The 14,958-nt window shown below is 37.9% G+C and overlaps 1 protein-coding gene across 1 annotated transcript in view; it reads right to left on the minus strand.

Annotated features, from left to right (window-relative positions):
- Positions 1 to 9,457: 9,457 nt before the first annotated feature.
- The window catches only part of NMUR2 (neuromedin U receptor 2), a 13,718-nt gene continuing 8,217 nt past the window's right edge, over positions 9,458 to 14,958 (minus strand). The window contains exons 3-4 of the mRNA XM_025388735.1: positions 13,366 to 13,491; positions 9,458 to 10,426 (exon numbers count right to left, since the gene is read on the minus strand). Coding sequence (XP_025244520.1) covers positions 10,152 to 10,426; positions 13,366 to 13,491 — 401 coding nt within the window. The 3' untranslated portion in view covers positions 9,458 to 10,151. The remainder of the gene's footprint in view (positions 10,427 to 13,365; positions 13,492 to 14,958) is intronic.

Here is a 14,958-nt window from a genome sequence, read left to right on the forward strand (position 1 = left end):
ACATCTTGGATTAGATTTATACAGCTTTAATACAAAGCTTATGAATGTTTTATGTCCCAGTACCAAGCCTATTCAACAAATATCTACCAACCAATTGTTCTAGGAAATATTCTAAATGCTGGAGATACAGTAGTGAACAGCTCTGGGGAGGCTTATTTGCTATGGAGGCACACAGAACAACAAACAAATAAATATATAACTAGAAGTGATAAGCACTTTGAATAAAATTAAAGTAGGATAAACGGGACAGACAGTGAAGGAGGAGTGGTTAATTTAAAAACGTAGGTCAGAGAAAGTTTTTCTGAGATGTGATACTTGAATAGAGCTCTGCATGAAATGAAGATGCAAGCCATCCATGCACCTGGGAGAAATATGTTACAGATAAGCCCAACAGCAAGTGCAAAGGCCATGATAAATAAGCCAGAAGAAGCCTAGTATAACTCATATGCATTGGAATGGGGGAGAAGGCAGAGAGTTGTTGGGACCACATTTTACTTTGTAGGCCATGCAGTGGGTCTGCGTTTTGTTTTAAATATGTTGGCATTCCATTAGTAGATTTTGAACAGATTAAGGTGGTTTAAAGCATCAAATCAACCATGAGGGTCTCCTCCATGGAGAATAGTCGGGAGTGGGGGCAGCAAGAGTAGAATAAAAAATAAAAATAAATAAAAATAAATAAATAAAAAAAAAACAGATAAGAAGCTATTTGATAGACCAGATGGGAAAGGAAGGTAGCTTGGATTAGAGTGGTAGTGCAGAAATGTTTTGAGAAGTGGTCAGAAGGTGAGAATGATATTCAGGGAGTCAAGGAAGAAAGTGTTTCAATAGTGAGGAGAATTAAAAAACATCAATGCTGCTGAGAAGTTGAACAAGAAGAGGATAAATAATTGATACCTGGAGGTCATTGGTGAGCTTGATGAGTGTGACTTTCCTGGAGCAATGGAAAGGAAGGCCTGAGTGAAGTGATTCCAAGAAAAGGTGGAATATGAGGACGTGGAGACAGAGAATATAGATTGATGCAATTTTGCTAGTAAAAAAGAAGCATATAAATGAGAGGGGATTATAAGGATTATAATGCAAAATGCATAATTACTTAAAGAATTAACATATTTTTTTAAAACAACACACAAAAGATAGGAAGAAATTTACTTATTTAGTCTTCTCTCTCCATTCCATTAACTTCTCCCTATACCCAGGGCAGAGAAAGACCTTCTGTATGTATGAGGGACAAGACGGACTCCGGGGAGATCAGTCAGGGCACTTTGCTTAAAGGCTCTAGAAGGAAGCACAGGAAAAGTGGTAGAAACGCACTGGGGCAAAGTCTCTCTTGTCCATTTTAGGATCTCTCTCTCTCTCTGTCTTGCCTATCCTTTCTTGGCTATGACACTGTTTTCTCCCATTTTGGGTTTCTGCCCAGTGCTTCTGAATTTTACTTTCCCGAAAGCCAGTTGTCCTGGCAAGAATGCCTTGTTGCAGATGGAAAAGGCAGGGGTAATCAAAATAATGAAAATGAAAGCTAAAACAAAGTCTAATTATTTTATGTAAAAAACATGAATTGATTCTGTTTTTTACCTACAATATTTTTCCTCATCAAAGAAATAAGACTTTAAAAAATGGAATCAGGTTATGGACCTAGAAGAAAAATGACAGAAAAACAAAAAGCAAACAAAAAATCACTTGACTGTTTTAGTGTATACCAGGGGTCAGCAAACTACAACCCACGGGCCAATCTGGCCTGCCATCTGTTTTTGTAAATAAAGCTTTATTGGAACACAGTCATGCTTATTTATTTTCATATTGTTGATGCCTGCTTTTGTGCTACAATGTCAGCATTGAGTAGTTGTGACAGAAAGTATATGGCTGTAAAAGCCTAAAATATTTACTATCTGGCCCTCTAGAGAAAATATTTGATGATCTCCTCATTTACACTAACATTTCTCAAAATGTGCCCTCAGTGACATTACCTCAGTGGGGTACCATGAGCACACAAGATTGGAAAATTTCAAATTAAATGAGGGTAAGCAAATTTATTCAATGTAGGACTCATGGAGGCTTACATGTGCCACTATGAATTATGAGTCTCTGAAAGGAAGACAGTGTTCTTTGTAGGTTTAAAGATAAGATCTTAGGGGAATTAGGAAGGGAATTTAGTTCTGAATTCTAAAAATGCCTAGATCCTGGCCTGGAAGACACCTCTTCTTTTCACAGAATTCTGGTTAAGTAAAATCTATAAGGAAAAATGGAGTGAGAACAAACATACCATTTTATTAATAGTTCTTCAAGTAGCCAATGCCCCAATATAGGGCTCCCATGTAAATGATCATGTTGAAACACACAATATGTAACTTAAGGCATACAAGTGGCTTCCTATCTTCCCCTAGTTTAAATCTTTAAATATTACCATCTCACGCCAGGCTCATGGATAAAGGAAGCTGAGTAAATGAATGGAGCGCAATATGGCAGATCTTAGGTCTTCACCGGCTTTGGTCTAACTTATGTGTCTGAGGAGGGAGAAAGAAGAGATGACAATCAGTCACACTTGCACAGAAACAGCAGTGTAAATGGAAGTGTGGGACAGCACTGCAGCTTTGTTTATGCCTTTAAGACACAGTGATTGCATACAATCATAATAACAGTCCAGTCACTATCCCAAAACTCTGAGTAATATAATATACAATTCTTCCTTCTTTACTGCTGTCAGACAATTAAAAGGCATTAGCAAAAGTGCCCCGGCACGGTAACAGGATGCTGTAGTATGTTCTTTCCCTACAGTTTGCTGGCGTTCCCCAACTTATCTGACTTCAATATCCTTTGCTTTTCACAGAACTCATAGTGAGACTAATCTTCTGGAAAGAACCCACTTGATCTTTAGTGGGCATAAGAATTTACTGGAGATTTTTGATTAATAATTCCCATAACTGTAGTCCAGCTGAAAGATTGCATTTCAGCAGGTTCAGGAGCCTGCATTTTTTTTTAAACTCCCACTTGGTTCAAAAACAGGTAGTCCGCTGATCATAATTTGAGAAACAATGGTCTCAATGTTAGCTGGAGAAGCAAAAGGAGTCCTTAAGCTAATGTGTACTTCTGCCCTACTAAGCAGAGAAGGCTGGAGTAAAACTCCAGGCTGGTAACTATGCTTGAGTTAAATCATGCTACCTATCATATTTGGAAACCTCTAACACAGATAAGGAGTTGGCCTAGACTTTTAGTTTGAAATTTTGGCAAACTGAACTCTCTGAGACAGGACTCATAAACCAAATCTAGAAAACCTAGAGAGTCTGAAAGATTGTAGCAGCACTTTGTGTGTCAGAATTGGTTGAATCATTTACATAAGGAAACAATAATTGGAGGACTTTTTAGAGTTACACTCAAGAAAGATTAAAATTCAGTTTTCTGTGTTATTTAAATATGCTGTCTGGAAATTTATGGTATCTCTCTTTTTGTAAGTCACTAATAACGTTAACAATGGTAGAGATGACATGAAAGATCTTGCATGATTTGCAGGCAGTTTTCAAGAGAAATAAAGACTTATGAGAACAACTCAAATTAAGCTGTCTGAAAAGAGAATGAACTGCCTTGGTAGCCAGCAAACTTACATAATGAAAAAATGTACAAGCATAAGATAGATTGTAGAGGGAATTCAAATATTTCACCAGTTCTAAGGTTCTATATTTTAAAGTTCTAAATTTTAAAATTCTTACCAGCTCTGAGATTCTGAGTCTGTTGTATAATCATTTCATACCTTCTTTTTGGATGACAATGCCAATTTTATATTTTATTTCAGTAAATATAACTTACATGTCCACTTGGGGGTAGTAAAGTATTTTTTCAGTATCTCTAGGGATTTGTCAGCATTTCCTCTGCACATCCATTAGATGCAAGTAAAAATAGTACCAACTAGATGTTGTTCTATTTCTTTCAGTTTATAAATGACAGTTTCTTCTGGTGCATATGTAAACACAGTAGAAATTATGGGCAACCATGTTTCATTTTATTTTTCTATTTTTTCTTTTTCTGTAATGCCCAGAGAGTTAAAAACATACAAATTAAAGTGATTTTATCAGCAACAAATATGCCCAGAGTAGGTCCGGGCTGAATGACATTAAAGTTAATTCTACAATGGTCCCATTACATTTAATTTAATTTAATTCGAAATAAAACAGTCCCAAGGTGGCTTGAAAGTTTCTGTGTTATAAAGATATGCCAATAGTTGAGTCCTTCTCCTCCTCCTAAATAATTTCAAGATTATTAAATTTTTACTGTAACAACAGTAACTTAAATTACACCAATACCCAGTGGCTTAAGACAACACTTTTTTAAAAAAAAAATTATTATTTCACACTTTCTGTGGATGAGAAATCCAAATGTAGGTTAGCTGGGTGTCCCTGGCTCCAGGTCTTTCACGAGACTACAATGAAGGTGTCCACTGGGGCTGCAGACACTTCATGGCTTAACCAAGGTGGGGTCTACCTCCAAGCTCACTGGCAGCTGGTTTCTTCAGAGAGAACTATCCAAGAGAAGGAGAGAGAGAGAGGGAGGTATGCCCAGGAGAGAAGTCAGTCTTTTTGTAACCTATTCTTGAAAGTGACATCCTGGCCGGGCAGCAGTGGCTCACGCCTGTAACCCCAGCACTTTGGGAGGCCGAGGTGGGTGGATCACTTGAGGTCAGGAGTTAGACCAGCCTGGCCAACATGGTGAAAGCTCATCTCTACTAAAAATATAAAAATTAGCCGGGTGTGGAGGCATGCACCTATAATCCCAGCTACTTAGAAGGCTGAGGCAGGAGAATCATGTGAACCTGTGAGGTGGAAGTTGCGAGAGAAATTACACAAGGACATGAATACCAAAAGGTGGAGATCATTGCAGGGGTCCATGTTGTAGGCTGCCTAACATAGATAAATTTTACAACTAAATAGTTTTAAATTATTTCTCATTTGAAAAGTTACTAAGGTAATATTCCTCAGTTAATCAGATTTCTATTTTATGGGCAGGGAAACAAGAATGTGTCTTGCACTGGTAGTCAATAGACGTGGATATCAGTTCTTCCTCTGTGTTGAGCAGCTGCAACACCTCAGGCACGTTATACAAGTACTGAATCTTGATTCCTCTGTCAATGAAGAAAGGCAGTTTGAGTATACTCTTTAAGATCCTTTCTAGCTTGGAAATTCTTTTTAAACAAAAAATCAAATTCTCTTCTAAGAACATCTAACTGTTTTTCCTCTAGACCAGAGTTTCTCAACCTCAGCACTATTGAAATTTTGGGTCAGATGATTTTGGGGGCCATCCTGGACGTTGTAGGATGTTACACTGAAACCCTGGTCTCTACCTACCAGACATCAAAAGACAATCAAAAATGTCTTCAGACACTAGGGATTGAATCTAACATGCAAATATAATATCCGTTCTCTAAAATATCTTGATTTTTTTCCATCAAGAAAAAATCTATAAATCAATACACAGGTGTTAATAATGTAAACGTATTTTTAAATTTAAAATATAAGTGATCTTTTGAGGCAGAAAGTCATGACCTGGAGATGAGATAGTGTTTCTAGTGACTGTGTCAGGAATTGGGGGTGGAGAAATCACACTATTCATACTAAGCATGAATCATGCACACTCACAGAAAATGAAATGACTAGAGAAAAATCTCTAGGAGCCACAGAAGCAATTGTGTGAAAGTATGTGTGAGTTACTGTGATGGATCATTTTATTTAAATTTTATTTTATGTTAAGTTCTGGGATATATGTGCAGGACATGCAGGTTTGTTACATAGGTAAATGTGTGCCATGGGGATCTGCTGCACCTATCAACCCATCACCTAGGTATTAAGCCTCACATGCATTAGCTATTTGTCCTGATGCTGTCCCTCCCCCATGCCCCCAATAGGCCCCGGTGTGTGTTGTTCCCCTCCCTGTGTCCATGTGTTCTCATTGTTCAGCTCCCACTTTTGAGTGAGAACATGCAGTGTTTGGTTTTCTGTTCCTGTGTTAGTTTGCTGAGGATGATGGCTTCCAGCTTCATCTACATCCCTGCAAGGGGCATGATCTCATTTCTTGTTATGGCTGCATAGTATTCCATGGTGTATATGTACCACATTTTCTTTATCCAGTCTATTGTTGATGGGCATTTGGGTTGATTCTGTGTGTTTGATTGTGTGAATAGTGCTGCAATAAACATATGTGTGCATGTATCTTTATAATACAATGATTTATATTCCTTTAGGTATATACCCAGTAATGGGATTGCTGGGTCAAATGATATTTCTGGGCCGGGTGCGGTGGCTCACGCCTGTAATCCCAGCACTTTAGGAGGCCGAGGCAGGCAGATCATGAAGTCAGGAGATCGAGACCATCCTGGGTAACACGGTGAAACCCTGTCTCTACTAAAAATACAAAAAATTAGCCGGGCATGTGGTGGGTGCCTGTAATCCCAGCTGCTCCGGAGGCTGAGGCAGGAGAACGGCATGAACCCAGGAGGCAGAGCTTGCAGTGAGCTGAGATCGCACCACTGTACTCCAGTCTGGGCGACAGAGCAAGACTCCATCTCAGAAAAAAAAAAAAAAGAAAAAAAAAGAAAGATATTTCTGGTTCTAGATCCTTGAGGAATTGTCACACTGTCTTCCACAATGGTTGATCTAATTCACATTCCCACCAACATTGTAAAAGTGTTCCTTTTTATCCACAGCCTTGCCAGCACCTGTTGTTTCTTGACTTTCTAATAATTGCCATTCTGACTGGCATGAGATAGTATTTCATTGTGGTTTTGATTTGCAATGATCAGTGATGTTGAGCTTTTTTTGCATGTCTGTTGGCTGCATGAATGTCTTCTTTTGAGAAGTGTCTGTTCATGTCCTTTACCCACTTTTAGATGGAATTGTTTTTTTCTTGTAAATTTGTTTAAGTTCCTTGTAAATTCTGGACATTAGACCTTTGTCAGATAGGTAAATTGAAAAAAATTTCCCCCATTTTGTAGGTTGCCTGTTCACTCTGTTGTTGTGGGAAGTCAGGGACCCTGAACAGAGGGACCAGCTGGAGCCGCAGCAGAGGAACATAAATTGTGAAGATTTCATGGACATTTATCAGTTCCCCAAATTAATACTTTATAATTTCTTATGCCTGTCTTTACTGCAGTCTCTGAACATAAATTGTGACGATTTCATGGACATTTATCAGTTCCCAAATAATACTCTTATAATTTCTTACGCCTGTCTTTACTTTAATCTCTTAATCCTGTTATCATCATAAGCTGAGGATGTACGTCACCTCAGGACCACTGTTGTACAAACTGATNGTAGGTAAATGCAGGCATACCTCAGAGATACTGTGGGTTCAGTTCCAGACCATTGCAATAAAGTGAGTCACACTATTTTTTTTTTTTTTTGGTTTCTCAGTGCATAAAAGTTATGTTTACACTATATTGTAGTCTATAATAGTATTAAGTTTTTAAAATGTATGTAAGTTAGAAATATTTTGTGGCTAAAAAACAAAAATGATAATCTAAACTGTCAGTGAGTCATAATCTTTTTGCTAATGAAGGGTCTTGTCTCAATGTTGACAGCTGCTGACTGATGAGGGTAGTGGTTGCTGAAGGGTGAGGTGGCTGTGGAAATTTCTTAAAATAAGAGACCGAAAAAGTTTGCTGCATCCAATGACTTTTACTTTCATGAAAGATTTCTCTGTAGCATGCAATGCTGTTTGATAGCATTTCACCCACAAGAGAACTTCTTTCCAACTGGAAATCAATCCTCTTCAACTCTGCAGCTCTTTTATTGTCAGTTTATAGAATATTCTAAATCATTTGTTGTCATTTCAACAATGTTCACAGCATCTTCACTAGTGGTAGTTCCATCTCAAGAAACCATTCTCTTTGCTCATCCATAAGAAGCAACCTCTCATTTGTTCAAGTTTCATGATGAGGTTGCAGCAATTCATTAACATCTTTGGGCTCAACTTCCAATCTAGTTATCTAGCTATTTCTACCATATTTGTGGTTACTTTCTCCACTGAAGTCTTGAACCCCTCAAAATTATTCATGAATTTTGGAAGCAACTTCCTTCAAACTCCTATTAATGTTGGTATTTTGACTTCCTCCCATGAATCATTAATGTTCTTAGTTGCATCTAGAATGGGGAATTCTTTTCAGAAGGATCAGTTTACATTGCCCAGATCCATCAGAGGAATCACTATGGCAGCTACCACCTCATGGAAATATGTTTCTCAGAGTTGAAATTATTCCTTGATCCATGGGCTGCAGAATGAATGTTGTGTTCACGGGCATGAAAACAACATTAATATCCTTGTACAACTCCATCACAGCTCTTGGGTGAATAGGTAGGTGCATTATCCATAAGCAGTAATATTTAGAAAGGAACCTTTATTTCGAGCAGTAAGTCTCAACAGTGGGCTTAAAATATTCAGTAAACCATGCTGTAAGCAGATGTGCTGTTATCCTGGTTTCATTTTCCCATTTATAGAGCACAGAATAGATTTAGCATAATTCTTAAGGGCCCTAGGATTTTCAGAATGGTGAATGAGCATTGGCTTCAACTTCAGGTCACCAGCTGCATTATCCCCAAACAAGAGTCAGCCTGTTCTTTGAAGCTTTGAAGTCAGACATTAACTTCTCTCTAGGTATAAAAGCCTTAGTTAGATGGCATCTTCTTCCAAGATAAACCTGTTTCATCTACATTAAAAATCTTTTTTTTTTTCTGTAGCCAACTTCATCAATTATCTTAACTGTAACTTCTGGATAACTTGCTGCAGCTTCTACATCAGCACTTGATGTTTCAGTTTGCTCTTTTATGTTATGGAGAATGGCTTTTTTCTTTAAACCTCATGAACCAACCTCTGCTAGTGTCCAACTTTTCTACTGCATCTTTCTCGGCTCTCTCTTTCTTCATAGAATTGAAGAGAGTTAGGGCCTTGCTGTGAATTAGGCTTTGGCTTAAGGGAATGTTGTGACTGGTTTGATCTTCTATCCAGACCACTCAAACTTTCTTTGTATCAGCAATAAAGGTGTTTTGTTTTCTTACAATAATTTATGTGTTCACTAGAGTAGAACTTTTAAATTCCTTTAAGAGCTTTTCCTTTGTATTCAAAACTTGGCTAACAGCTACAAGAGGCATAGCTTTAAGCCTGTCTGAGTTTTTTTACATACTCACTAAGCTTAATCCTTTCTAGCTTTTGATTTAAAGTGAGAGACTTGCCACTCTTCCTTTCACTTACACTTAGAGGCCATTGTAGGGTTCTTAACTGGCCTAATTTTAATATTGTTTTGTCTCAGGGAATAGGGACAAATAGGAATAGGCCCATGGAGAGGGACCAAGATGGGGAATGGCTGGTGGGTGGAACAGTCAGAACAACACAATATTTATTAAGCTCTCCATCTTCTATGGAAGCAGTTCATAGGTTTCCCAAAATAATTACAATAGTAATATCAGAGATCACTGACCATGGGTCACCATAAGCGCATAGAATAATAATAAAGTTTATTGTTACAATTATGAAAATTGACACAGAGACATGAAGTGAGCACATGCTTTTGGGAAGAAAGGTGCCAGAGCATTGCCACAAACTTTCAATTTTTTAAAAAGTGCAATATTTGAGAAGCATAATAAAATTAAGCATAATAAAACAAGGTACGCCTGTAGACTGCTGCCAAGGGACACTGACGTGGGCTTCTCACATCACATAAAGTAGAACAGTATGTACACATCTTCCTTCTTTGGCTTACAGTGGCCATTGGTAGCAGGAGTGACAGTCTGACTTGGAATGTAGATGACTCAGGACAAACCAATTCCAATAATGGAAATTAATCAAGGTATAGGTGCCATGCTTTTCCAGTCATGTTCTTGGCATGAACTAGTGAGAGGCACAAGGCAGTTAGAATAATGAAAAGAGAACTAAAAATCAGACAGTTCTGGGTTTTGAACCCAGATCTAACTCTGAGTTTTCACATTTATTAAAAAAACAAACAAACAAACACAAAAACTAGCAATTGTTACATGAATTGTAGGAGCCATTCTACTTCTCTAATATCATATAAGAAGGCATACATTATGGGATGTTCCTCTCTGAAGTTCTGAGGCATAGAGGAAAGTCAGCTCTGAAAGAATTCAGGTTTTGTGAAAGTGGTAGCTCTGATAGTTTCTTCATGACATCTGTTCACTAGAGAGGGCTGTTGAGAGGTGAGAGTTGTGCATGGATGACTGACATGGGAACTGGGGACCTATATCTTCGGTTAGCTCCACAAAGTGGCATTGTGTCAGGAAGATGTTCCGCTGGGCAGGTGGCACCTGTGGGTCACGCTGGGAGTGCCACTGTTTGTGGAAAGAAGAGATCACATTCTGGAATGCTGCCTGGAAGCGGCGAGACAGTAGGTTATAGATAATGGGGTTGACAGCTGAGCTCAGGTAGAATAAGACACCTGGAATGCAGGAGATTTAAAAAGATGTGCTGAGAAGAACCTGAGTGACAGGCATGAAGGGAGAAGCATACATATTTACAAAGGCCTAAAATCCCTGTGATTGCCTCTTTTGGAAGTGATAATACATATAAGCCTCTAATTGAGAATACAAAATACTCTTAATAGATCTTCCACCTGTGCACTAAGCAATCAAACACAAAGATTAAAGAGTCTTGGAGTAATTTAGGCTGGCATGGGATCTCTCTGAGATGTTCAGCAACTTTCTTTGATCTCTACTTGCTTAATTAAAGAACATGTTTCCATAACATGAATGAAAGATGCTTAAATATCAGAGGGAAGAGAAATGTTTGTATCTCATTGGAATTTTACTTAAATCTATAATTTGGAATTGCAAGTAGTGGAAGAAGGTAAATCAGCCAAGGCTTAGTCCCTGCTGAGACTCCTTATAATGCTAAGATATGGCTTCAAAGAAATATTCCTTAGTGTGCTACTCCTACCTACCCTTTTCCCTTGATGGTTCCTCTACCTTTTGAAGAATTGTATTTTACCATTTATTTCCTCTACCAATTACCCTTCACGTTGTCATTTTCCTGTTTGGAATACACTCTTCCTTTATTGTCTTTTAAAAATTTATATCTCTAAAGCCCAGAATGAGCTCAAGTTTGGGAATCAGAGGACCTAGTTTCTGATCTTGGCCCTCACATATCCTGTGGCCTTAGACAAACCCTGGCACTTCAGTTTCTTTCTCTGTAAAATGGGAATGCAATTTCCAGCCCAACTCACCTCTCTGGATTATTGTGAGGGTAAAGTTAAGATACCATCCACAAAGAGGCTGAGAATGGCTAAGAATGTAAAACAAGTGATGGGTACTATTGCCAACGGGTTCCTTGTTGTCCTTATTTATGTGGTTCAGGACATTCAGAGTGCTATATGCCTTGTTTACAGAATAAACATGGAAGAATATTAAAGGAGAACATTTCCATGTATTAATACTATTAGTTCATTCAGAAAATAAATATTGATTTAACTCTTATGTGCCACGAACTTCAAGGCACATTGGGAGATAGTGAATTTAGACTTTGTTCTCCAAGATCTTGGAACGGTACTACAGAGACAAGATTTATGGGTAAATTAAATAATTAACAATACAACAATACCAAGCAGTATCTGTTAAAAACAAATATTAGATAACAAATCATGCTATAGCAATTCACATAATAGCAGAAACACAAGGACTGTGGTGGTCATAAAAGATTTAGTGGGGGGTGATTGAACCCTAGCCAGACCTCAAAATGGGTAAGAGATCGTTAAGGAAGATAGGAGAGGGTGATGCAGGTTCAGGGCATAGCACGCACAAATATTCAGAGGCAAGAATGGCCACATGGTGCAGGAATAACGTGGAGAACTCTCTAATTACCAGTTTGATAAGTAGATGGTCTATGAATAAAAATAATAAAAGTTGGGGGATTAAAAGGCAAGTTGGGGGCATTTTCTGTAGGGTTTAAGAGATTTAGACATAATCTAGTGTGCTAATATAAAAAAGGGGGAGATAGTATCTGAACAGGATCATATCATTATTAAAGCTATAACTTGAAAATCTTAAGATAATTGCCCTGATGCATCCAGAGATATGTAGTCAACTAGTCAAGTCTCATTTGACCTTGTAGTGCTCTCTCATTTATTTAAATGTTTCTGTTTTCTGCAGATTAACCAAAAGGATAAACTGAGAGGTATACATATTTTTGAGCTTTGGTTGCAAATGGTTGAACAGGAAAGTGCTAATGTCCAAGAATAAGCTATACATTAGGCCTGCTGAGTACAAAAAAGAGGGTGACAGAAAATAGATAATATACATGATATTCAGTATAGATGTCATTGTTTCTACTTTGTGCACATCTGGAGCTTAATTTATAAAAGCTGACTTTATCTTTCCTTTCCAGTGATATCTTCGATAATCTAATGAGACCACAGAATCAGCCAGTGACCAGGAGAGGTGGGAGGACAGAAGAGGTCTGAGCCTAAGGCTAACACTGAGTTAGCTGTCACTGACTGAGAAAGAAGAAATTGGGTGGCCATTCTCTGCTCCATTTTAGTAGAAAGAACACTGAACTTGAAGTTAGGTGACTTGGGTGTATTATTTGTTAGCTAATTGCCTTAGGGCAAATCATTTCTTCTTGTGGAAGTGTTTTACTTTTGACTATACGATGTTAATCATAATACCCACCTAATGACCTTTTGATGATTATAGAAAGATATACAGCAGTTACAGCTTAAAGAGCTCCTTAATGTCTATTACTGCATTTGCTTCTTACCATCAGTCCATGGTTTGTCTACAGGAGGCATTATTGCCATTTTACAGTTGAGGAAACTTTGGTGTGAAGGCAGCCATGTTCTGCAGATCACTCAGAATAGCAATGGTGAAATTGGGGTACAAATCCAGGTCAACTGACTTACTGACCTTTCCACCATGCTTTCCACAATATACTATAGTATCCTCAACAAGCAGAGTCACAGTAGTCTAAAAGGAGAACTTGGTGACCTATGAATACCTTTTGGTTTTCCTTCGTGAGGATATAATACTTACCAAAGGCAATATGAGATTTCAGGAACATGGATGTTTACCAAATAAGAACCAACTTAATTGCATGGCCATTTGGAGCATAATCAAAGGAATCACTCCTTGACCATTTTCCTTCTGTAATCATCACAGTTGGAGTTGAGGTTTTCTATAAAGTAGCCTTGAAAATAGTGATCTGGTATATATGTATTTGGACCAGTACCAAACATAATCAATCTTTTGAATAAAAGAAAAATCGAATGTCTTCATTATAGCATGGCAGATCCCTGTGATAAATTGGAGTACTTAGGCATTTAAGCAAGATGAAGAAGTTGCTGTTACCTGAATACTAGTCATGCACCAAATTCAGCTAAGGTTTTACCTGACACCACATGGACGAGGTTGAACACGGCAGCCAGGGATTCAGTCCACTCCTCCACAAAGCTGAAGAAGAGTCGGTCAATGTGGAATGGGGCCCAACAGATAGCAAACACTAAGACCAAGATAACTGAAAATGGATGATAAATGGGAGAGCAGAAGGCAGTCTGTGCAAGGATAGGTATACAATGCTCACTCTGAGTCAATAATTTCTTCTAGCAGTTTTTCCCTTCAACTTTGTTAAACTGTAACAGTTATAGAGGCAAACTAGATCCCAAAGAGCCTCAGTACAAAACATTTAAAACACAAGAATGAATTGTCTAAGATCTAGGATCAGTTTTCCGTAAGATTATACAAGATTTCTTGTATAATGTAAAACTTTTTAGAACATTTAAAATAGTACTTAATTTATTTCAAAGTCCTGAAAACATCTTATTGTAAAAGATAAATAATAAACTGTTAAATGTATATATAAATTCATCTTGTTATTATAGGAATAATTAGAAATTTTTCTGAATTCAGTAATTTAAAATTCTGTAATGGGTAGGCAAGGAGAAGGAAGAGATCAAACAACCACAAGCATAATAGTACTTTACAAGTATCTTTTGATTGGAAGGGATGTGTCTGTCATATTATAAATTGCTACAGCACAGAATTCCTTCCAATCTCTTATTTTCACCTACCAAAACAGAGACTGGTGTTACTGTAGTTTCTCTTTGGGGCATTTAAGCACCACAAATTTAAACACACACACATACAAACTTTTTCTTTTTCCTTTTAAAGTTGTAAATACTTTCCTTTGCTAGACATGATGCTTGGGATTTGCCTAAAGATAATCTTTTGGGGCTGGGGGAAAGATAAGGGTATACATGAAACAAGATTAGCTATGAGGTGATACTTTCTGAAACTGGGTGATGGGTACAGGGGTATTCATTTTACAGTTTTCTGTACTTGTGTACAGATATGAAGTTTTCATAGTAAATAGTATTATACATACATTTCCTGTTGGCATTAAACACATTCAGAGTAAGCTGTTTGCCTGTGTGGTATGGTTTCAAAGATATCTGTAGGTTTCTACTGAATTTGCTAACCCAAGAAAAGTCCCTAATCTGTTCACTACTGCCTACAATTCCCTTTAATTAAAACTTTAATTCCTGACAGGCATGGTGGCTCAGGCCTATAATCCCAGCACTTTGGGTGGCCAAGGGGTGGATCACCTGAGGTCAGGAGTTCAAGAACAGCCTGGCCAACATGGTGAAACCCCATCTCTACTAAAAATACAGAAATCAGCCAGGTGTGGTTGCACACGCCTGTAATCCCAGCTACTCGGGAGGCTGAGGCAGGAGAATTGCTTGAACCTGGGAGGCAGAGGTTACAGTGAGCTGAGATGCTACTGTACTCCAGCCTGGGCAATAGGGAAAGACTCCATCTCAAAAACAACAACAACAACAACAAACAACTTTAATTCCTGTTAAAGTTGAACCCCATACCAAGGCAAAATCTTTATAGCATATTCTGTTATTGTGATTTTAATATGAGTGAGCTTCATGTTTTTTTTTTGTTTTTTTTTTTGTTTTTTTTTTTTTTTTTTTTTTGT

This window comes from Theropithecus gelada, chromosome 6 (genome assembly GCF_003255815.1).
Source record: "Theropithecus gelada isolate Dixy chromosome 6, Tgel_1.0, whole genome shotgun sequence".
NCBI classification, from domain to species: Eukaryota; Metazoa; Chordata; class Mammalia; order Primates; family Cercopithecidae; genus Theropithecus; species Theropithecus gelada.